Source organism: Halichoeres trimaculatus, unplaced genomic scaffold, assembly GCF_033239565.1.
Source record: "Halichoeres trimaculatus isolate MK-OKI-2021-1 unplaced genomic scaffold, fHalTri1.1 fHalTri1_scaffold_1, whole genome shotgun sequence".
NCBI classification, from domain to species: domain Eukaryota; kingdom Metazoa; phylum Chordata; class Actinopteri; order Labriformes; family Labridae; genus Halichoeres; species Halichoeres trimaculatus.
The window spans coordinates 23133477-23156924 of NW_027437179.1; the positions used below are offsets into that span (position 1 = coordinate 23133477).

The window sequence follows — 23448 nt, forward strand, 5'->3', positions numbered from 1 at the left end:
CATGATTTTGGAATCTCTTTTCAGGCAGGTGAATGACTAGGAAATGAGGGGAGAAGGAAGAAAAGTGAAGTAGTTTTTTGAGGAAGGAAAACATTTTGTCTGAAACCAAAACATGCAAAAAACATCATATTTCAGTTTCTCCTTCACAGCAACAACCTTTTCACCAAAACCTCCCTTGGTATCTTTAGTTTTCTCCCCTATAATTTGATTTTTAACCTCTTTTCAGTTACCTATGATTCTGTCTCCCATAACAATGACCCATAGACATCCAGATTCTACCTCCCTGCTCCCTCCCTCTCTCTCAGAGGGGACAGACAGTGTGGCAGGAGGAGGAAGCTGGAGCTGCTCATAAATCGTTTTGAAAAAAGCAGAGACAGGGGAGCTGGAGAGACTGAGCAGATGCATTAGCAGCCAAGGCGCTCTCCCTCCTGCCTCTTTTGTTGTGTCGGCACAGATAAAAATCTGGCCAGCCAGTGCAAGGATCAGCACCAACCGCAGCATCACCAGCACCTCGATACCAGCCTCTCATCCCTTGTCTGGACAGTCTGGATCCGGTGTGGAGCTGCTTGTGAGAAAGGCTAACAGTGGCGGGCTAGCAGGGGCTCTGTGGCAACGAGAAGAAGAGGAGGAAAAAAAGGAGAGGAGGAGGAGGGGCTGTAGTGAGCTGGTGGGCTTCCTCTGCCTCACAGACACATTTTATTGACTTGCTAATTGGATGAGGCGCTCGGAGGAGAGGATGCGGTGAATGAGAGGAGCTGCTCCCCAGAGGAGGGATACAGGCACAAGGAAGCGTTGAAATCTGGCTACTTCATCATCTCTTTTCCAAAAAAATTCGGGGGACATAACAACAGATGTTTTTTCCTGCATCTCTCAGTGACCCTCACACCGTGCATACATAATTTTATGCATGACATTGTCGAATGGAGGCTCCAGCTGCTAGACGCTTCGTGACAAGTGAATGATTTCCATTTTGGTGTCTTTTTGCACCCTCTTCTCTTTTACCATTTTTCTCCCTTTTGGACTCGTCAGCTGGAGCTCTTTTTTTTTCCCCTTAGCCTTGTTGGATATGAATGGTAATCTTGTGGCAAGATAATCCTCATCCCATCAAATGTACCAGGAACTGTGCAATGTATATCCTTCAGGAAAAATGAAGGTATGTTATTAGCCAAAGCCGAGACACACAGTGAAGTAAGGTGGGATTAATCTGCCAATATTCACTGTAGCCTTCGTCAAGAAATGGATCAAGTGAATGTATTGACTGTTGCATAATTCCAGTCTGAAATCAACACAGGAAAAAAATGAATGTCTGCTAATATGCTGCGAGAGTGTGCTTGTTTGATTAAAACCGAATAAATGAGTTTAAAAAGGACAGTGGGGCTGAAAGGGGGGAGATAATGAATGAATCAGTGTTACAGGGCAGTAGTAGTGGTGTGCATTGAGAAGCATTAATGGAGGGATTAAAAAAATAGTCTAGACTTGTTCCATCACTGGGTCAGCCTTTTGTATAGATTCAGAAATTTGCAACCCAAGGCATGCTTTTACATCTCTGACTGTGTGGGTCATTTTTTCATCTGAAAGAAAACTGGGTATCCTGTCAAGAGCACAGGCCCATTCAGCTACAGAAGGTTTGATCAGGTGTTTGTGTTTGATCTGCTCTCTCTCCTCTTCTTCAGTCACCGCTCCATGTTGTCATATCTGAGGCGTGCAGGTCTGGCTAAAGTCAGAGAGCGGCTGTCACCGAGCTGAAGTCTGCTGTCCCAATGAGCAAGGAAAGCAACCCACAGAAACGCACCACTTACCTCATCTCCCTCACTCTGGTGAAGGTTGAGGCTGTGCCAGATGATGTAGCTGAGAACCAGAAGGAGGCTCTTCCTGAGGGGGAAGGGAGCCCCAGGAAGGAGGAGGAGGAGGAGGAGGAGGAAGAGGAGGAGGAAAATGAGGAGCAGAATGTGAAAGATGTGCCTGAAAAGGAGGCCGAACCTGTCAGAGCAGTTGTGGAGGAAAAGGAACCCACACAGGTGAGGCAGGAAGAAGTAGAACAGGTGCAGGTGAAGTATGGGAGCCCCGTGGAGAACTGGGGGAAGCCTGAAAGGAGGGAAACTCCTGGGCAACAAAGAGACGCTGTATCAGCTGGGAAAAGCAAAGACACTTTTTATGTGCACCCACCTGTTAGGCAGATGGTCAAAGTGTACGGCGGACCCTCTGAAGGGACAGTGCGCCGGGAGGGGCCACGCTCAGATACCATGCGCCCAAAGACTGAGCTCTACAGGGAGCCCCCTATGTTGTATCTTAAAGGGGAAAACGGAGCAGATCTAAACAGTCGGTCTCGCTGCAGCCTCCCATTTACTGTCCCACCACCACCACCGATCAGCCAGCGCCCTGAGGTCCTCATGAGGTCACATACAGCAGCAGGAGGAAACTCTGCAGGCTGGAGGGATCTAAGAGAAACTAACACTGGCCTCTATCACTCTGCTAAGACTTTGGATAGGAGAGATAACCGTATGGGAGACCAGTCTCCATTAATGGCAGGTACGACTCTGGGGCCCTACAGAGCATCCTGGGCTGACAGTGATGGCAGGGGGACACTTATCCGCCCTGGAGCTCCCATGAGTGGGGGTTTTTCGGGCATCATGACAAGAGACAGCCCCCAGGCTGAGAGATTTAAGACAGTTTCCGTTTCCTTCCCCGCACCCCCTGCCACTGACACATCAAGGCCTCAGAGAAAAGGTACAAGTCGTACTTTGGATAACAGTGACCTACATTCCCCCTCTGATGACCTAAGGAAAGGAAAGGAGTTACAGGGAGGAACCATCCAGAGAGCTCCTCCCCGAGACCGGAAGATGCTTAAGTTCATCAGTGGCATCTTTACCAAAAGTACAGCTGCACCACCTAGTGCCAATGCTGCTCCACCCCTCTACCCAGCCATGGAGAGAGGCTCGAGTGAAGAGGAAGGTAAGACTTCCCCTGAAAACTCTGACGTGGCTTTTTTTATGAACAAGTGCAAACTTTTTTAACGTTTCTGCTGCAGTTTCATGCATTTAGAGTATTTTTAATAAAAGAGACCCGCGGTGCTGCTCTTCTATTTCCAAACAAGAGACAAAAGTAATAAAAGGGGCAGTTGACCTCATAAACAGACAGTAAAAAATCATATTACTCTTTGAAATAGAGAGAAAGAATCAGTCACAACAACCATCAGTGCTCACTTGGGCTAAAACTGGGGAACTAAGAAGACCATTTTGTGTACTGTGATTACCCAGGATCCCACTGTTACTATCAGCAATATTGTCCTCTAGAGTTGTGTGAACCCAAACCAAAGTATGCTTCAATTTCTGCCCCAGTTGGGCCTTAAAGCTCTTTGAATTCAATATACTTGGGCATTTATATAATTAGGTATTAGTGTTCTAGGATTACCCACAGTTATCTTTAATTATCAGGTGAGGCTTTGTTTATGGGATGTTTATTTTAACGCAAAGTGGATCTAAATTTGGCAAGGGCTAAACATAAATGAATCAACTTTAGTGGTTATTTTCAGTCAGAAGAGGTTGCTATACTGTCTGTGTGCACTGTGGTGGTTTTTAGAAAGATGTTCTTGTAAACACCAAAATGTGAAAATTTGAAGCTTTTCTTAGGAACAGTGTCATCATACAAGACACATCAGCTTCAGCTGACCTGCTGTTCATAACCAACCCGAGCTTTCTATCATAGACTGGGTATAAAATAATTATTGAGACAACACAACAGCTTTTTAGGATGACAAAGGACACATCTGGACAATCACATGCAACAGTTAGGGGCCCCTTAAAGAAATCAACACAGGATGAAAATGATGAGTTCATAGCTGGCTCGAAAAAAAAAAAAGGTCACATTAGTGTGTAAAGGATTTGGGCATGGTGGGTTTTATTTATAAAGGGGATAAAATAACTGAAAGTTTCAGACATCTATTTTAAATTATGTCTTATCTTATAATTAGACAGCTTTCAACCCATTAAGACACACCTTTAAACTCATGCTTGAATGATCTGGAAAATAGGAGAAATGTACAGCTTCTGTCAAGACAAGGACAGAACTTAAAACAACCAAAGATAAATAATCTATTCATTTTTTTATTTTTATTTTTTTAATGCAAATAAAAATATCAAAGCCATCAGATGTGTTGAGTTAGAACTTTTCTTTCCATGACTAAAGCTAGATTTGCAATAAAACATATCTGAAAAATCAATTTAAAAGTATATTAATCTTCAATGAATGCTGCATCAATTTCTAAACACTTCTCTGGCCTAAGAAAGCTGGACAGATTTCTTAAATGTGCAATTAAATTTTTGCAAAAACACAAACATAGAAAACATACAACTAAATCTGTTTTAAAGATAAATATGATTCAAACTTTAAAAACGCTGCAGACAAAGTTTTAAATGCAAGTACAGTTTGTTCCTTTTCAGCTTTGCTGTATGTTACTGCAGGGAATGGGACTGAAATACTGCAGCTGCCAAAGCTTTAATTTTATTATGATGTCTAAGTAATTCAACTAATGTACTCAATGTTTTCAAAAACCCAGACACCAGAAACAAAAAGAAACAAGTCAATTTGGAAAAAAAAAACACTTTATGAAATATTAAAATGTCTCTTTGAAATAAACAAGATGATGCAAGTCTATCAATCTTTAATAATTATTGATATATAATAATAGTCATCTTTGACAGGGTTTGTGGTATTGGAGTACGCTCTGAATAATTTGTCAGTAGTAAGTGGGACATGAATAATTAAGGTTGGGGATACACAGAGCCGTGTTCATGCTGAGGAGTGAGCAGAGCGGGAACCTGTCACTTCCTGCTCTGTGTGTGGAGTTAATCAGCCTTCAAATGGAGCCTATTCATTCATCAAAGCTATATTGTGTTTAAGTGTTTGAAAGTGCCCCAGTCAATGGTGATGCAGCAGAAATATTGAGGTGTTATTGATTGGGAAAATGATTATTATCTGTACAGTAAAAACACGAGGGACATTTTCTGGACTCATGTCAGAACAGGTGGACATCGTGTCTCTGTGGTGCTCACTCTCGTCGCTGTATCCATGATAGACCATTTATTGTATAGAGACCCCGGCTGGAGGCTTCTGGAAAATGGAGTTGCCATGGCAACAGCAAGCCGTGAGATATGCTATTTGGTCTGTTGTGTGACGCCGTCGATGGAAGGAGGGGGTGAAGGGGCGTTAGGATCACCCAAAGATGGGGATGAGGGAGGAATTTTTTTAGAGTTAGAATACTGGTCCTCAGGGATCCAGCAGGAGTCTGTGGCTCCGCCCGAACACAGCGTAACCTAGTGACGTTAAATTATGCATACAGGTGTGTGTGTGTGTGTCTGTGTGTGCATGAAAAAAGTATGGTTTCTGCCCAAATTTCTGTTTCTCTCACATCATTATCCAGACTGTTTTTGGGTGCATGTGTCCTCACTTGCAGTAATTTTTCTTCCTCTGTTCAGCCTCATATCTGCAGATGTGAGTGTGGTGTCCTGCATTACTGTGTGTGTTTTTTTTCTTTGTGTGTGTGTGTGTGTGTGTGTGTGTGTGTGTGTGTGTGTGTGTGTTTTATTAAATCTCCATTCACAGAGGCCCCTCAGCTGCAATTCTACCGAGGTTAGAGCTGAGGCACTCAAAGCAGAATGTTAAGTGCAGCCTGGCAAAGATTTTTTTTCAGAGAGTCACTCAATAAACCTTTAAATACAAAAGTTATCCTTCACAGAGGAAATCTGATGTTTTAGGGATTATCTGGTTCAGGTGGACTTGTTCTCATTGTTCTCATTTAAACTGGTTTTAAAATACTTGAAACTGAAGGGGTTATTAATCTTAATATACCGACTGACTTTTTCTCTTTAGCATAATATGAGAGTAAATGGCTTGTGACTGATGTAATCTATAGAGGGATTATAAGTCTAAGTCATCATGAAGATGTGCACGCATTTTGACAGCAGAAGCAGCGTTTTGCTCAAGGACTGTATAAAACACGGATGTAGTCTCCACAATGTCACCCGCCTTTGAGCTTCCTTTCTAACAGCTACAGGGCGCCCGTCAGTCATGTGAGCTGATCTGTGTCTCTGATTGGACAATCAAACGACCCTAATAACTTCTTAACTGGAGAGTTGGAAACAAAATCACCCAGCATACAGTGTGTGCTGATAGCAAAATCAGAGTTTCTGACCCAAGCTGTTTCGTGAACCAAGCTGAAAAAAATGCTCTTTAATGTAAAAGTCTGTTTTTAAGGCTGGGTGTATAAGTAGTACCTCCAGTCTTTCTGCAGCCAGCCTCAAGAGGATTCGTGATGAACTGCAACTTTTAGCATAGGCTTCATTTTTCTAAACTGGATACTTTTTTTCAATTAAAACTGTTTGCGCATGTGAGGGGGTACCTGGCAGAAAAACAAAAAACGTTGCACAGGGGTTACATCACTGAAAAATGTTCAAGAACCACTGGTTTAGAGGATATTAAGATTGCAAACTCGACCAATCAGAGGCACAGCTCAGCTCACGTGACTGATAAGCGCCCTATAGCTGTACTCGACTTCTAATATGGCCGTGATAGCTGATTTGCTTCAAAAGTCAGTTCCAGAAACAGACAGGTGATGTGGGGGGCTGCGTCCATTAATTATACAGTCTATGGTGATGAACGGCCAAGAGTCACTAGTTAACAGGGTCACGCTTTACACAGAAACACCAGCAACATCTGGGGCTGTGTAATTAAGTGTGCCATCTTAATCGAACCAGTTTACCAGGTTTGACCACTGACTCAATTGTGTGTTTAAATTCCTCTCTGGGGTACACGCTGGATTTCTCCACCAAAAGACTTCTGTCCATCTGGTGTCTGTCCACTTGCTGATTTCTTCTGTCCACTCACTGCTATTTCACAAACCTGGGAGCCATTAACGAAAGGGATGATATTAGGTTAAAAAAATGTGTTTGTTGGTGGTTAACTCCCCCACATTGGTTGACAAACTATTATACACTGCAGTGCTTCTGCACTCAAGTTGTGTGCACATCCGCCCTTGTTGATAAACAAATAATCCCTCTATAGATCGTGAAGCTAAAATATAACAATGATCAGGCTTAAATTTTAGAGCCACTCCAGATGAAGTAAAAACAAAAGCAAAAATAACTTCAGCAGTTGTTGTAATGTTTCCACACTGTGACTCCAGTAAAAAAAAAAAGCATAAATACAGCTAACCTTGCTGTGTGGTGTGTAGCACATTCATTATTAAAGTGTATCAGTGCCAGATCTGATAACGCATGGCTTTCTACACCTACTTCTACACCACAAACACGCACAGCTGGGGGATCATTCTGATCACAGTACAGCTGTGAAGCAGATTAATGTGGTTTTAATATTGCAACTATTTATCACAGTGACACTTGGAGCACATGTAGGTTTTTAATATTAGCACCCAGTAATCACATTGTTGCTGCCAAATGTGTCTTTATCGCTAAAGCCAGAAAATAAACACAGCACTGCTCTGAAATTGAGGTTTTATGCTTTCAGTATGTTGTAACAGATCACTGAAGCAATGCAAAAACACAAGTAAGATTATATTAGGAGCCACTTATAGACAATGAAGGGTTCATTAAGGAATGACTCTTTCTAAACCTTCGAGATTCTGATGTCTGGCTCAGCCTACATATAAAGCCCTATCATTAGATGAGTCACTCAGCAGCATATACCTCCAATCATTTCTAAAAGGGACAACTCATTTTGTCCTGAGATAAGAGAAGATAGAATTAAAAGCAACCAAAATCCTACCCTTAAAACAGTTTGAAAACATCCATCAAAAAGGACATTTGCTTCCAGATTTATCCCTCAAGACTTGTTTCTCATAATAAAACCTCAGTACAGGTGCATTGTGAAGAGAACTTTGTCCAAATCAGTTTTACAAAGCAAAGATCTGGTCTGATGATGAGACTTTGGCTTACAGTCATAATAGAAAACTGTTTTGTAACACTGATGAACATGTAAGGCATTTTTTTTCTTATTTGTCCTCTGTCTGCCAATAATCTACCCCTTTCAGATGACAATTTTCTGATTTTACCTTCTTGATACCAAAAACCAGCATGTTGGATGTTTTCTCTCAGTTGACACGAACTTCAGGAACCCATCACATGGAGGAAAAGAGATGAATGATCACTTACAGTCAAGTAAATCCTTATTTTAAAAAGCAGTGAATAAAGAAGAAAATTTATTGAAAATATTCCCATAACAGACCCAAAAAGTGGTTGTTTCAAACAATATTGTGCTACCCAAGATTGGTGGCATGCTCTCAGACTGGCTTGGACTCATACATTTGTGTTCTTGAATGAATTCTCTGGGACTGCACTCACTGTGGCCGGTCAGACCAAACCCATGGCTAGCAATTTAGAGGCTGGTCTTGAAGCAGCACCATCGAGGGAGAATAATGTGTGTTTTTCTAAGCTAAAGCAAAGTTAACAGCTCAAGTTAACCCACTGTGTCCATTTTTTAAAAACATTTTTAGGGAGTTACTGTCAGTTTCTCTTGATTAGAGCCAGATGTTGGTCTTTAATTTAATGGCGTTAATGTACATGGCTTGTTTGGATGCTTTCAACTTTACATAATGGAGGTTTCAGGTTCTAAAAATAGTTGTTTTTTTAAATGACGTTATACAGCTTATGTTTGACGAGAAGGTTTAGACGGAATGTACTATATCTGTTGAAATACTGTTTAACTCAGCTTTTTGTTCACTGTTTTCATAAGTGAAGTGCCTAACATACTACATCTTTACAGGCACAGCTTATTTTTCAGTTTTGCTGTCTATTTCCTCTCCTGCAGCTGTGTGTACCAGCACTCATGAATGGACAATGAGCCAGACCATCCATGAGCTTCACCTGGTGAGAATTTCAACATGTTAGTCATCACAAACCTGCATGGGCAATTTAACTGCAAATACATGTTTCATGTGTATGTGTTTATGTTTGCTTTACAGGGTGTTTTGGGGGGTCTGTGCAGTGGAAAGTCTGCTCTAATCCACAGGCACCTGACAGGAAGTTACCTACAGCTGGAGAATGCAGAAGGTTTGTCTCACACATCATCACGTGTAACCTATTTTAATTTTCAGCACGGCTTGTGATGTCACCAATGGTCTCAAGTAAGAAATTTCCCTCTAGCTAAGTATCCCATTGGAAGCTCATGAAATGCAGTGAAATAGTAATTTCGTGTCATTTCTAAATGGTAATTGATTCGAAACTGGAGAAACGGCGTGACGTTGTAGTAACTCACTTAAGAAGCTGATATGTGAAACAGAAAGCTTAGTATAAAAGACCCCCTCGCTAACACAACGGTTTCACGGTGGACAAATAGAACCGCACGAGAAGCTAACGGTCCTATTAGCTAGCTAGTTGGTTAGCTTTCATTACATAGCAAATGAGCTGTAAGGTGTTTTACATGCTAATATGATTTGTTGCCCTGGTGAAACATGTCTGGCTATTAATAACACTTTTTTTTCGACGTTTGATCAGTGCAGTTATGAAAATCATGTAACAGGTTTTGTTCCGTTTTTTTTTAATTTTTTTTTTTTATATACGATTCTAAAAGTCTAATTTTTTGACGAGTTTTCACCATTATTTATCAGTTTTAGCTTCTGAGTCGTAAGTGCTGATTTAGTTTCGTTTTTTAATCTATTTTCAACAGATTCAATGTTGATTTTTTCTTTTGGCTAGGAAAGATGATGTGTAGTGAACACTCAAAGATGACAGGAGATTCAAAATTTGGGGAGCAGTTTTGCACATAATTTTCTGGGAAGCATTATTTTACTATTTATTGTAGTTCACAAAAAAACTTTGACGACTATTTTTCCCCAACAGTTGTATAATTTCACTAGATTTTGTAAACGATAATAGCCTTGTTTGTGTGATGTGAATGTCCACCCTGTAAATATGGAGTGCTGACCACCATGTCCTAGAACTGTAATAAAACCTATCAACCCAAAGCGGACAAGCTTCTTGCTCCCACACTGAGCACAATCGACAACTCTAGTACATTAGACTACAAAATTATGAAAGGCCAGGCCATACTTTAATAACTCTAACATATTTCTATTGTGTTTCCACCTGTAGGGCGCCAGTACATCAAGGATGTCCTGGTTGATGGGCAGAGCCACCTGTTGATAATCCAAGAAGAAACAGAACTCCCTGATGCTCAGGTTGGTAGGAAACTGATGTAGACAACTTATAAACTTGGGATGATGAAATCCATACTGTTAGCCTTCTACTTTGTATTTTGAGTTCTGCAGTTTTCCTCTTCCTCTTCTCTACAGTTTGCATCTTGGGTGGATGCAGTTATCTTGGTCTTCAGTTTGGAAAATGAGACCAGCTTCCAGGAAGTTTACAAAATATACCACCAGCTTGCAATCCACCGGCCTGTATCTGAGATTGCTTTCATAGTTGTTGGTACTCAGGGTAAGAGACTCCCGGACAACATGTACTTTGAGTCAGCTGATTACAGAGGCACACTTAAGTTGTGTTTGTGTATTTTTCCAGATAAGATCAGCAGCACCAACCCCAGGGTGATTGACGATGTGCGGGCAAGGCAGCTCTGCTCAGATGTAAGGCGCTGCACCTACTATGAGACATGTGCAACGTATGGCCTCAATGTGAACAGAGTCTTCACAGATGGTAGGTGTTAGGATTCTCCTGTAAAAGATATAGAAATATAAAAGACAACTGCCTTCTTATGATCGTCTCTTTTTATTTCACAGCTGCTCAGAAAATCATCACAGCCAAGAAGCAAGCTGCCATCCTTGCTTCCTGTAAATCCCTGCCAAACTCTCCCAGTCACTCTGGAGGCTCCACTCCAGTGTCAGGAGTGTTTCCAGGACAGGTAAAACTCATGAAAATCATCCCGTGACACACCAAATACATATGTTGACTGTCTTGTTTATTTTTAGTGTCAGGCTATTTTTAAGTGTCCTCTCAGAAGAAACTCAATTATCTCCTCTTTCTGCTCAATTATCACTTCATCGCCTCCCATCTTCCCGGCTTCTGCTTCTACCTCTTACTTTAGGCCAGTAATGGTGGTCAGAGCAGTGATTACTCTTCATCACTCCCCTCCACTCCTGTGATCAGCCACAAAGAGATTGGCAAGGCAGGAAAACAGGAAGGGGCCACGCCTGGATCAGTTCGCAACGCGACACGTAGACGCACACCTCGATTCGCGGTACACACTGGTCAAGCTCTTTTCCCATTGTGCCTTTGCTATTAAACATGTTGCATGTGCCAAGGTTTTAGGCACTTAAAGATAAACTATGGTCTGGTGGAAGAAGCACTGAGTACCATTAATGTCACACGACAGAATGCATTTGTTTTTACAAAACTATTTGTCCATTTGTCCACTCATTCATCATGGTTAAGAGTAGAATGAGGAGACCACTTTGATAAGAAAGCCCTGTTGTACATGTTAATGTTTTCTTTGAGGCTTGCACTGTGTCCTGAGTATGAAGACAAATCAGACCTTAAGTAACTGTGTGCATAATTAAATAGCACATTTGACTGATTCATGCCTGAGAAATTATCATTACTTTGTGTATTAACTGTAGAAATAGTTGAGAGAAAAGTAAGTCATAATCATATGGATGAGTCAAAATCTAAGGTTGATGTGGTGTTGTACCTAAATGATATCCTTTGATATCTTTTCACCTCTGTGACAGTCATTTGGTGTCTTTTCCTCTGCCCAGGGTCGCAGAGGCAGTGACTCAAACAGAAGGAGCGCAGACTTTAAGGGAGATCTGGGCAGTGGACGCTGCATTCCCGTCAAACAGGTGAGAAACATGTTTCCACTTGATGCAGAAACAAATAAGATAAATGTAACGACCCTCTGCAGAGAGCATCACACCAGAAGTCAGTCCAAATCAAATTTGTGAAGGTAGTTTCATCATGTGGGGAGATGAAGTGTTGAGATCTCCCATATTGGTTTGATGAAAAGGAGAGTGGGAGTGTTTTGGCAGCCTGCTGTTAACATGCTCTTGAAATGTGCAAGATGAACACACAAGACATTTTTGCAATATATTCTCACTCTCCAGTTATGTTTTTTTTTTTATCTCCATCAGGGCATCCTGCTGAAGCGCAGTGGGAACTCGTTAAATAAAGAGTGGAAGAAGAAGTATGTGACTCTGTCCAACGATGGCATACTGAGTTATCACTCCAGTGTCAATGTGAGTCAGTGCGTTAACACAGAGCTCTGAAGCATGATGCTGCTGCCTGCAGGTTGTAACGGCTGATGTTTTGCTTGGCAGGACTACATGTTGAACACCCCAGGGAAAGAGATGGACCTCTTGCGAGTGACAGTGAAGGTGCCAGGAAAGAGACCGCCTCGTGCTGTACCTGCTGCACCCACCTGTGGTCTTCCTGCTGGGCTCAATGGGCGTGTCAAAGATGTGCCAGGACCCGAGGGTGTCAGCCCAGGTTAGTAAATATACTTATTGTATGCATATGTGACTTGAGGTTTCTTAGCAAGCATTTAATAAGCTAGGTCTTACTGCATTTGTGCATGATTAAACATTAAGGATAAATCATGTCAAAGCAGTATTTTAATTTATTTCATCGGAAAAGCAAAACAGTTCCAATAAGTGGAACTGAGCTGAGGAAGTTGTAAAGCTGTTGAGAAAACTTCAAAGAGGGGTCAAGTATCTGTGGAAGAAAGGACAAAAAATCACAAGCAAAGCAAAAACCCAGCAAAAGAACAAAAGAGCCTCCTAAGGGATTCTAAAAGTTTTGCGAGAGGGTGTTCAACACTTCAGGACTTTTTTCACTCAGGTTCTGCATCTTTAATTTCCACTGGTGTCCATGCTGATTCAGGTTTTCTTCTTACTTTAAGTGGCTCTGTTTTACATTTCATATCACCCATACATAACTGCGCTCTTGCTTTTATCCCTTCAGTCCCAGTGAGCGCCAGCAGCCTCCTGCAGGTGGAGGAGATGGAGGGACTAGGTGGTGCACTCTTCCTGAGGAGTAATAGAGGAGTGCAATGCCCCTCCACACTGTCCAACCACGCTCATAGTGTTGGTGAGGACAATAACTGTTTGATGAAATGTTGTTTTCTCAAAAAGAATTCATTTTTTTTACAATCAGGTGCATAAAATGTCATATTTATTTGTGTGATCTGGTTGCCAGATTCTGCTGTCGAGGGTGTCTCCAGCTCCTCCTCCACCAAAGACTTTGGCTCCTCTTCTCCAGTCACAGACAGGAAGAAGCATCGAAGAAAGAAAAGCATGAACATGAAAGGAGACGCAACACTCGGACAAGCAGATGGTAAACAGTTAACAGTCCATATGCTTTTGGGATAACACAGACATGAGCGCAATCATCAAGTCTCTAAAAATTAACAACACTTTTTATGAACTTGTTTATTTATTTATGCTTTTTCTTTGATTCTTGTTTTATCTTCTCATTTAGCAAAGCGCAAAATGTGGAAACTTAAAAGCTTTGGTAGCCTAAGAAACGTCAGCAAGACAGGTAAAGTTGAACTTAAAATCTATCAAACTTTTTCATCCTTTTTTTCTTCTGATTTTAAAAGGGCACTATGTCATATCTTGATTTTGTTTTAAAAAAAAGCTTAACTCACAACCTTTAGGCCCATGTTATTTTCACATTATTCCACATGTATTTAATTGAATTCAAATGTTTAGGCAGTATGAAACACTGTATTTTTCAACAAGCACACAGACAATGAGGCTAAATAAAAACAAAAAGGAAAGACATTTTAACACCCCAATCCAATTATACAAACCAAATTAATCAGCCAACTTTTCAAGCCTTGATTTAGTCTTTTAACATGTGACAGTTTTTACTGACATTGTGAAGAACTGAAGATTTTGTTGTCAAGTGTCAAAATTGTTTTGACAACAAATAAAAAAATCACAACAGGGGGATAATCCCTGAGTGGTTTCTAGACTTTCAGGAATGACTGCATGTTTCATTTCTGAACAGTGCTGATCCACTCAAGATCTCCCTTTACCACATACCAACAGCCGACAGTGGGAGGTTTATCTTTGATCCATTTTAACACATTTTGCCAGGGGAAAGAATCCATCCACCACTTCAGATTTATCAAAAAAAAATCGACTCTTAGTAAGAAGGCAGGCTGAGTAACTGCACTGTTTCTGGAAAGCTTCTGCAACTGCTAAATTATTTCTAAATCAGCAGAATAATATCTGCTGGTAATCTCTTAACTTTGTGTTTTCTTGTGTCAGATGAGGATAACTTTGATTTCCTTGTGGTGTCGAGCACTGGCCAGACGTGGCACTTTGAAGCCCAGAGTGTGGAGGAGAGAGACTCCTGGGTCCAAGCCATTGAGAGCCAGATCCTTGCGAGCCTGCAGCTGTGTGAGAGCAACAAGAATAAGGCAAGAACGAACAAAAACCTGACAGTTTTCTAAGTACTCTCAGTTTAACAATGATTATTCACTTTTTTTCTACCTGTGAAACTGATTACTTGCATTAGTTTATGTCTGTTCAGGATGTATAATGAGCCCATTCATCATGTCTTAGTGGATGTTGTTTTAATAGTGTGAACACTTACCATTGCCTTTACACATTACCATACCAAGAATAAATTTGTAGCGGAGTGCAATGATGAAAGGCAAAGGAAACCAAAAGGACAATGAATAAGAGTGTCTTTAATATAGTGAGGCTCCCTTAAGCGTTTACATTGAGTCGCCGAACACAAGCAGAGATGTGTCTTATGTAAATACAATAAAAGAGCAACCCAATGTGATTTGAACGCTTCACATATTAAAATCTGTGGCTAATGACGGTGCATATTTTCTTATGTTCCCTCCAGCACTAGAAAGACAAAGATGAATCATATTCAGCATATTTATTTGCTGTAATAAAATGCTGTTTCTCTGACTCCTCAGCATATTCTCCCCGCACGTGCGAAGCAATTGTGTTATGTTCCTTTCTACCTTAATTTAACTGACAAATGACAAAATGTTGTGCATATTAATACTAATTATTGTCTCAACCAATCTCAGAGAAAATAACCTCTGTTAAAGATGACAAATCAGGCTGTATCTTTTGTTGTTCACAGTGTCTGCAATGCCTTTGTCAGTCTGCTGCTGCACAAAAATTAAGAGTCTGAGGCTCTGTTTATGCAGATCACATACTGTAGTATACTGGCAGCTATAGTGGCATAAAATTATGTTGATGTTAACATCTGCCAGCACCAGCTCTTCAAGTCTGTGAAGCATTTCTCTCTCAGATTTTTATTTGCAGATTTAGAGTTTTAAAAAAAGCTGTGAATTGATTGAAATCCTGCTGTGAAATGTGTAGAGGGATGAGCTGAACGTCATCAAAGTTTGAGCAAAATACAGTAAATTTTAAATTGCTTTGACAGATTGTTCTTCCACATAATTTTGTCCAAAAGGCAGCAATTCACACATGCTCACAAAACCAACCGCCAGTAACAGCAGCCAGTTCATCTTATTTTAGTAAGTGAAAATAGGGAAGGGATAGCGGCCACTGGGCCAAGAGTAAATAAAACACTCATAAAAAGGAAATCTGAGCTCATTATCTTCTCTCAGAAGTCCATTTAGAGAGCAATGTCATATTTCTGTGATGTGCATTTGCACCTTGGGACTTCCAGGGAAAGGAAGTTAACCTCAGCCTTTCTCTCATCTTGTCAGGAAACTTATACAGCTGGATCGTTATGAAGCAGCGAGGGCAGATCATAAAACTATCACTTAAACCTGCTGCATCTGCGTACCTGTATGGTTCAGACTGCCACCTAAAGACTGTGTTAATCTCTGTTCATATTAAATCCTGTAGCAGAGTTAGTCCAATTATCTCCAAAAATGATACTTTCAATTTATATAATGACTCTAAATGATATCTTTAATCCCATGATGCATTGCCTTATTAGCGTTATGAGAGTAGTGTGTCCTAGGAGGCCGGACTCAGTGAATTTAAAGCTTTAAATGGTTATAATAACTATGGCCATCCACCACCGCCTGTTCATTTGAATTATAATAATACTTATTGCTAACGAGAGCAGCTGGCAGAGCTAGCTGCACTCAGTGTTTCTATGCTGCTGTTTCCCTTATTGTGACCATACACACTGTGTGCCCTCCGCAGGCTCGCAGGAACAGCCTGAGTGAAGCAGTGGCTTTGCAAGCAATCCGCAACGCGAAGGGCAACAACTTCTGTGTCGACTGTGATGCTCCAAGTTAGTGACACTCTTCAGTAGATGTTTCCCTCTACAGTACACGTTTTGATCTGGGGCTAGCTCTGGTTGATTACTCATTTCAAACCTCTCGATGTGTCATCAGTCCTCCCACGCACAGTTGTCATTTGTTCCTTGCTCTCTTTTTTTTTTTCCATTTCATGTCTGTGATGATGAAAGGATAATCAACCAGGCTTCATGCAGAAATAAGATTATAAGACATCAATGTGGGGCAAGAAACTGAGACGGATTGGGAGATATTTACACCTGAATTCTGATTTCTTTCCTATCCCAACATTTAAAATCTATATCAACTACAGGCAAAAAAGACACTAGACATTATGTATTCAGCTGGTCAAATTACATAAAGATGTGTGCAAAATCAAATAAAGGTCAATTTTTCAAGTTTCCCCTCAGCTTACCCTCTTAAGACACAGCGTCCACATATTTGGACATTACATTTCTGATTCTCATGATACTCCATTTTTTTAAACTTTGACCTGTTAGCCACATTTAGGGACACAGCCCACATAATCTTTTGGTGAAATCACAACATTACACCCATTTTAGTGGAAAAAAAAAAATCAATGTGTTAAAGTTCATTAACACTAATAACAAACAACTAATAGATAACTCATAACAAAAATAATCAAACTTCCTGTACAAAGACCAAGTTTAGGTATGACACTTATTAGGTCTTACTTGTCCCAAATAGCAAGGTAAATTAAAAATTGCACACAAGCCTAAATACACTTAACAGGCATAACAATATGACCACTGACAGGTGAAGTAAAGAAACGGATTATTACTTCATTGTGGTACCTGAAAGTGGGTGATACTGTGGGCAATGCTCTGTTGGGAAACCTTGTGTCTTGCCATCTATGTAGATGTTTCTTTGAACTGAAAAATGTCATATTTCAAGATAGTGAAAGACAAAAACAATGTCTGAATTGCTTGTAAATAGTAAAAGAAATCTGCCAATGGAGTGAGAAAGAAAATTGTATCATTTCTTGAATTAAGAAATTCTTATTTCAAGAAAAGTCGTTTTTGGTAGTTAACAAGCAAGACAAATCCAAGCAACTTTCTCTTGTGTCCTGCTCTGAGTGTCGACTCGATGCTGGCCCCTAGAGCCGAGGAAAGCCCTTTGACACCTTTGTCAAAACATCCATTTTTACAGCTGGCACAGACATGTTCACAGCCTGGCACAAAAACTTTTTTTTTTTTTTATCTCTGAGCCCCTTCCCCTTTTTCTACACATTGTACAAGGGTTGAATTTCCTCATACTCTTCATTTGATACTTACAGTCTCACAATAAAGGCATGAAAAAGCCCTGAAACTCATTCTCAAAAATAGAGAAACACTCATACTACAAATGTGTTAATGAAACTTGAGATAACTTCTTCATTCCCATTAGCAGAAACGTCTGCCAAGCAACTGTTAATTGTAAGCCAAACAAGAGACTTCACAACATATTGAGCAACCTGCTGCAAAGATAAATAATAATGAACTTTTGTTCTTAGACATGCAGTCAGCAAAAACAGGGTCTTGGATTTCTCCAAACCAAACAAAAATAGTTCAAAAGCTGAATTTTCTGCTAGTGTTGGAACACTTCAGAGAGCCAGAGCTTAAGGGGAGATACTGTCTGGTGTATAGGCTACAGATTTTACAACTGTGCTTGAAAACCTTGCCAAAAGCTAACCATAAACACAAATTTCAAACCTACATATTAATACAGCCCAGCACTGATACAGGTACTTAAAATCATACATTTGGTTTCCAGTGAATCCTGATTTGTTTTCTTTTCCTCTAAGATCCTACCTGGGCCAGTCTGAACCTGGGTGCTCTAATATGCATAGAGTGCTCAGGGATCCACAGAAACCTGGGGACTCACCTATCACGTGTTCGCTCTCTGGACCTTGATGATCTGCCACGAGAACTAACACTAGTTCTCAGCGCCATCGGCAACCACATGGTGAACAGTATATGGGAGGCACGCACTCTGGGCCGCCGTAAACCTGCACCTGATGCTACACGGTAAAAATGACCAATGTGACAGAAAGAAAGAATGTCAAGAGTGCAAGTTTAGTAGAGACTGTGAAACTCTGAAGATGAGTCTAGACGTTGCAGGGACAAGAAGAACTTTTTATTATGTACAGAAGAAAGACTACAAACTCAAAATGTGTTCCTCTGAATATTCATCACATCTCTCTTCTTTCTCTTCTTGCTCAGTGAGGAGCGCGAGTCATGGATCAGGGCCAAGTATGAGCAGAAACTCTTTGTGGCACCGTTGCCTCCTCCCACTCCTGGCGAAGGTCCAGACATCACGCTCTCTGGCCGGCTTCTTCTGGCAGTGATGGAGCACAACCTCCCCAAGCTGCTGCTCCTTTTGGCCCACTGCACTAAGGAGGACATGAATGCCCCCCTCAGCCTGGCCATCTCCTGCAGGTCGCTCATGGCGCTGCGACTGCCTGGCTCTGCCCTGCATGCTGCCTGTCAGCAGGGAGACGTGGTGATGACACAGCTGCTGGTTTGGGTGAGATACCTGTCTCAGACACTGAAATTACCCAATCTTTTGTTTGGAAGGCTGCCTTCATATCACCAGATTATAACAATAAATAGAAATTGAGATGATGGTACAGTTTATTTTCAGCTCAGACAAGGTGTGAAATTGATTAGGAGATATCTAGCATCATGTTCAGTAATCCAAAACCTGCAAATTAATAACTGTTGCCCTTCAAGAACTTCTACGTGATTCCCTCAGCAAATAAAAAGTGTTGAAGTGTCGACTCAGCAGACCACTCAAGGTTGATCTATACGTGTGAAAGGCACTAAAGCTCTCTGAGTCACACCTTTGTTGGAATAATTTCAGACCGTCACGTCAGGTCAAAAGTTGCATATCATTCCACTCTTAATAAGAATGTTAAAATGAAACACACATTTTGTTTATCTTTGTTTTCTTTTGTTCTTGTTATTAACCAGATCTGCTCTTACCAAACAGCAAAGACAAAAACAAGCTACATGTTTTTGCTGAGAAATAATGTATTTTATTTTTATTAATTCTTGTGTTAGCATAAGTTACATGTTCCATCACATTCCTCCTCAACTCTGCTCATGTGGTGAGAAATGCTGCAGGAGGCCAGACCTGTCAGCAGAGCTGTCGGTCATGATGTCACATCCCTCTTTTTCACACTAAAAAAGGCTGCAACTCCTCAGGAAAGACCCTACACATTCCTACAGGACGATACCAAACCATTTTCTGAATGTAGTATCACAGTGTGACTCCTAAACTGGCCCATCTTCAGTCCTGAGTTGTCACCCAATAAAAGCATCTGGGGTGCCATGAAATGAGAAAAAGAACATGAAAGGAGACATTGTATTTGACAACTTTTCACCTTCACCACTCCAGAAACCCATCTTTTCTGTAAGTCAAGAAAAGAGGTGATGCAACACAGTGGTAGATTCCTCTTGTAGCAACTGTTTTGAAGCATGCTGCTGGCATCAAATTTTAAATGAGCACTTTTTTAAATGAACAATTTTTTTAGGTTTACATTTCAGTTAATTATAGAATAATTTCAATGAAAACCAACAAATGCTGTTTTTATTAACATTCACACAATGGTCAAACCCTGCTGGAATTTGGATTGTGACTAAAACTAAAATCTAAAAAAAAAAAAAAACATTTACCCAAAAGTTGGCACTATAACAACTAACCTTCATGACAGGAATCAAGTATGAGAAACATTTAGCATGCATTTTATTTTATTTTATTTTTTTAACCTAAGCTTGATCTGTTATGGTAAAAGAACCAGGCCTTAAGATGCATACTGCAGGCAGTCACCAGGGGGAGCTTTAGAAGTTTTGGCCTCACTTAATGAGAGCTGTTTTTTTCAACACTAAAGCCTCTTTGAATTAAGTTTATTTTTCATTCAGCTCTTCATAGTCTTTTTTTTTCTTTCTTTAAGTTTATTGTTTAATTCATCCCATTATTTTATTTTTCTTTATCTCTTCCCTCATGTCAGTATTTTGTCATGTTATCTGACCGGTAACAAACATGTCAGGATGAGAAAGGCTGGCCACGGACAAAGATTCTTGTTTCTATAGAAATACTTGTAGTATAAACATAATTTTTCTTACCTAAGTAAAAATAATACACAATTTCAGTCTTTGTAGCTTGTGACTAATATTTAAACATGACGACTCCCACAGGACCACCAGAGTAGGACAACAGGAGTTTGAACTTATAGTAATTGTAATACCTCTTAAGGCTGTGTGAATGTCTCATATTTCCCTTCTCCCATGAAGACATAACTGCTCTTCATAATAAATCTATCAGGGTTTTTTTTCTTTTCAGTACGGCTGTGATGTTCGATACCGGGACACTCAGGGGCAGACAGCGCTGGTTCTGGCTCGTAGTGCTGGCAGTCAGGAGTGTATCGACATCTTGCTCCAGCATGGGTGTCCTAATGAACTCTCCCCCTCCGTCTCCTCGGCCGCAGCTGCCGCCTCATCCAGCTTCCCTGTTGCCATGACACCAAACCTGACAGTTGCCACCACGCTGAGGATTTCGCACAAGAGTGGTGCCACCAGTTTGAGCTACAGCACCACAAGAAGAGCAGTGTCATAAAGAGAATGTAGTGTGGTAAAGTGTGTGTGTGTATGTGTGTGTGATTGAACCAAAAGAAATTGAGATGGTTTCCTGATGACACTTTCTACGCAGATGCTAAAGAGAAAAATAAATTACATGAAGATGCCTCTGCATTCAGATTTATAAAGAATGTATTGCACTGTGTACCAGCTGGTATGATTTATATTTCATCATGCAGTCAATATTCTTCTCTTAATTAAGAACGGGAGTTTTGCCTTTGGCCTCAAACAGCATTGCTGAGCATCTCAAGGCCAGAGGAAAAGAACTGCAATAAGTCTTCAGTTTTCAAGTCTGTCTTTCTCTGCTTAGATTTCCAATGTCAAACACATCCACACGTCCTGACTCTTTTGACAACGAATGTGAGTTTGCATATGTTTAACACAGCTGGCTGTCCAGTGCTTAAACAGTGTTGTGTGTGTGTGTTGGAAAAAAAAACAACCTTTACAGTGGCTGAAAAGGGGGCTGTTTTAAAGATAATCAAAATAACTGTATAGAAATGCATTGATAAAATATTATAAATCTAAGAAATTTAAAAGTGCTTCATTTGAAAGATTGTTATTATATGATTTGTACAGTTGTTTCTGTGTATAAAACTCAAAGAGTTCCTTATAAGCTAATGAGAGGTTTCCTGTGCAGCCTCGTGGTTTCCTTTAACTTCCACCTGATTAACTCTTTGACATCCCAGACTGAGATTTCTATGTTCTGTTTGTATCACTGTGTGCGACAGAAACACTGTACATGACGCGTGCATTTTGACTTCACTAGCAGCAGCTCATTAATCAAGGCAAGTGTTTTACTAGATGTGCAACTGAACAAGTGAAATGCCTTGATTTTGATTGAATGTATACAAAAACAGATGGTTTCAGTTCTTTATTTCAAAAACTAATGTGTTTTAGAGCTAATCTATTTGATGGAATGTTAGGGCATTTTATTTTTTATTTAACTACTCCTATTCCTCCTGTGACTAATTAAATAGTATGGTATAGGAGATTTAAACTTGGCAAAGGCGCTGAGCTATAAAACCAAGCCTTTGAAGGACCAGGTGGCTGAAAAATCAACATTACATAGAGGAATGTTGCCCGAACTAATATTTGAAAAAAAGGCATAAAAAAACAAGTCTCCTGCAGTACTGTATGTATTTTTTGTGTTACTCTAAAGACTCACCTGATTGTATTTGTCTGTGATGTAAGCATCTCTCTCTCATTTGTATTTTTTTACTCATGCAATGACTCATAGAGCATTCATCAACAATACACTGAGGCTGAAGCCCAAGCTCTATTTGTGTGTTTTTCTGTGTCCAGGATCCTGGTGAAAAATAAGTTCTCAACAATAACAGGCAACAGGAATGGGAAGAGTTCAGCATGCAATACATGGCAGTAGTATCATCACATATTCTGGTGCACAGGGGCTTCATGTTTCAAACTGAGCTGAGGGCAGGTGGATGCAGCAGTCCAGTGGCAGCACTTCACACTCTCAGAGCATACCAACTTGAGATCCTCTGGATCAAACCAGTTCTTGTTAAGGCCCCTTCTGGCTTTGACCTAGTTCTTTCTAGGTCGGAGTCATACCCTCATTTTAATACCACTGAACCATTGCTGTGGTGGTTACAGTTTTGTGAATTCACTCTTTCAAAGTTATAGCTAAAAAACTTGACATGAATTGGACAAAAAAGGAGAAACTGAATAAAACATGTAACGTTTCCATGAGCTATGAAGAAATTACAAACATTTAGGCTTGCAAACTCTAAAACTGTGTCACTTCTTTCCTAAAATTTGTTCTTTGTGGCTTTTATGTAATTCTCAAAATAATGAAAGGAAGGACAATAGAGAAACTTTGACTCACATGTGACTGTTTTCTAATTAAGGAGCAGGAGTTGGTCCCTTTCAGCTTTTCATAACTCCTGAGTTACAATAGAATTTGGTACCTTATACCATCCCTTGATAGGTATGAGGTTCCTATCAAAAGTAACAAGATCTATGCCCAGATTCACATGTGTAAAAAAAAACGTTCCAAAAATTGCATTTAAATGAGGATAAGGCAGGTGTATAGAGTTAATTTCCTGGGTCTTCCCAGGTGCTCTCGAGCAATGATGAACCTCTAGATCTGAGCTGTGCCCTCACAGATCTGGTTAATCTTGCCTCTCATCAGTTCCTGAATGGATAGTTAGCATCCTCACATTTTAATAAATGTAAGAGGTACCATGAAAAAACACTCCTGGATACTGCTTTGATTGCTAATATATGATCATTTGTCCCACACAGTGCCAAATTGTCTGACATCCATGTTAAGCAACTTATTCTCTTAACTGCTGAGGTCCTAACACATAAAGTTTGTGACATTAATTTTATGTTTATGGTTAGGGCTACTAAACACATTTTTGGAGGTTACAAAAGTTAAAAAAAAGTTTGTGTTTTTATCAGGTTTTAAATCCTGGTTTCAAAGTCTAATTCTGACTTAAATCTCAATATTCTCTAAATTCTGACTTCAATGTTGAAATACTGAGAACAAATTTTAGAGAAACACATGCACCATTAAATTATAAAAACAATGAATCACAGTCTGTGTTTTCTTGCATTCACTGCTCTGACCTTGTAAACATTT

At 40.3% G+C, this 23448-nt stretch overlaps 1 protein-coding gene across 1 annotated transcript; it reads left to right on the top strand.

Moving 5' to 3' along the window:
• The first annotated feature begins 317 nt into the window (after nt 1–317).
• Nucleotides 318–23144, top strand: LOC141787884 (arf-GAP with GTPase, ANK repeat and PH domain-containing protein 1-like). The gene is made up of 20 exons (XM_074666586.1): nt 318–1153; nt 1674–2952; nt 8821–8879; nt 8975–9062; nt 10104–10189; nt 10304–10445; nt 10527–10661; nt 10745–10866; nt 11050–11202; nt 11720–11803; nt 12092–12196; nt 12278–12446; nt 12921–13046; nt 13155–13292; nt 13437–13496; nt 14234–14385; nt 16115–16205; nt 18014–18236; nt 18432–18735; nt 20554–23144. The coding sequence occupies exons 2-20, from the start codon at nt 1761–1763 to the stop codon at nt 20824–20826; spliced, it is 3702 nt and encodes a 1233-aa protein (XP_074522687.1). The 5' UTR covers nt 318–1153; nt 1674–1760; the 3' UTR covers nt 20827–23144.
• The last annotated feature ends 304 nt before the right edge of the window (nt 23145–23448 follow it).

Excerpts from the sequence above, each read along its gene's own strand:
- LOC141787884 (XM_074666586.1), top strand. The coding sequence starts at position 1,761 with ATGAGCAAGGAAAGCAACCCACAGAAACGCACCACTTACCTCATCTCC. Across the intron at positions 13,047-13,154 it reads CAACCACGCTCATAGTGTTG|ATTCTGCTGTCGAGGGTGTC; the intron begins GTGAGGACAATA and ends TCTGGTTGCCAG. Across the intron at positions 18,736-20,553 it reads TGACACAGCTGCTGGTTTGG|TACGGCTGTGATGTTCGATA; the intron begins GTGAGATACCTG and ends TTTTCTTTTCAG.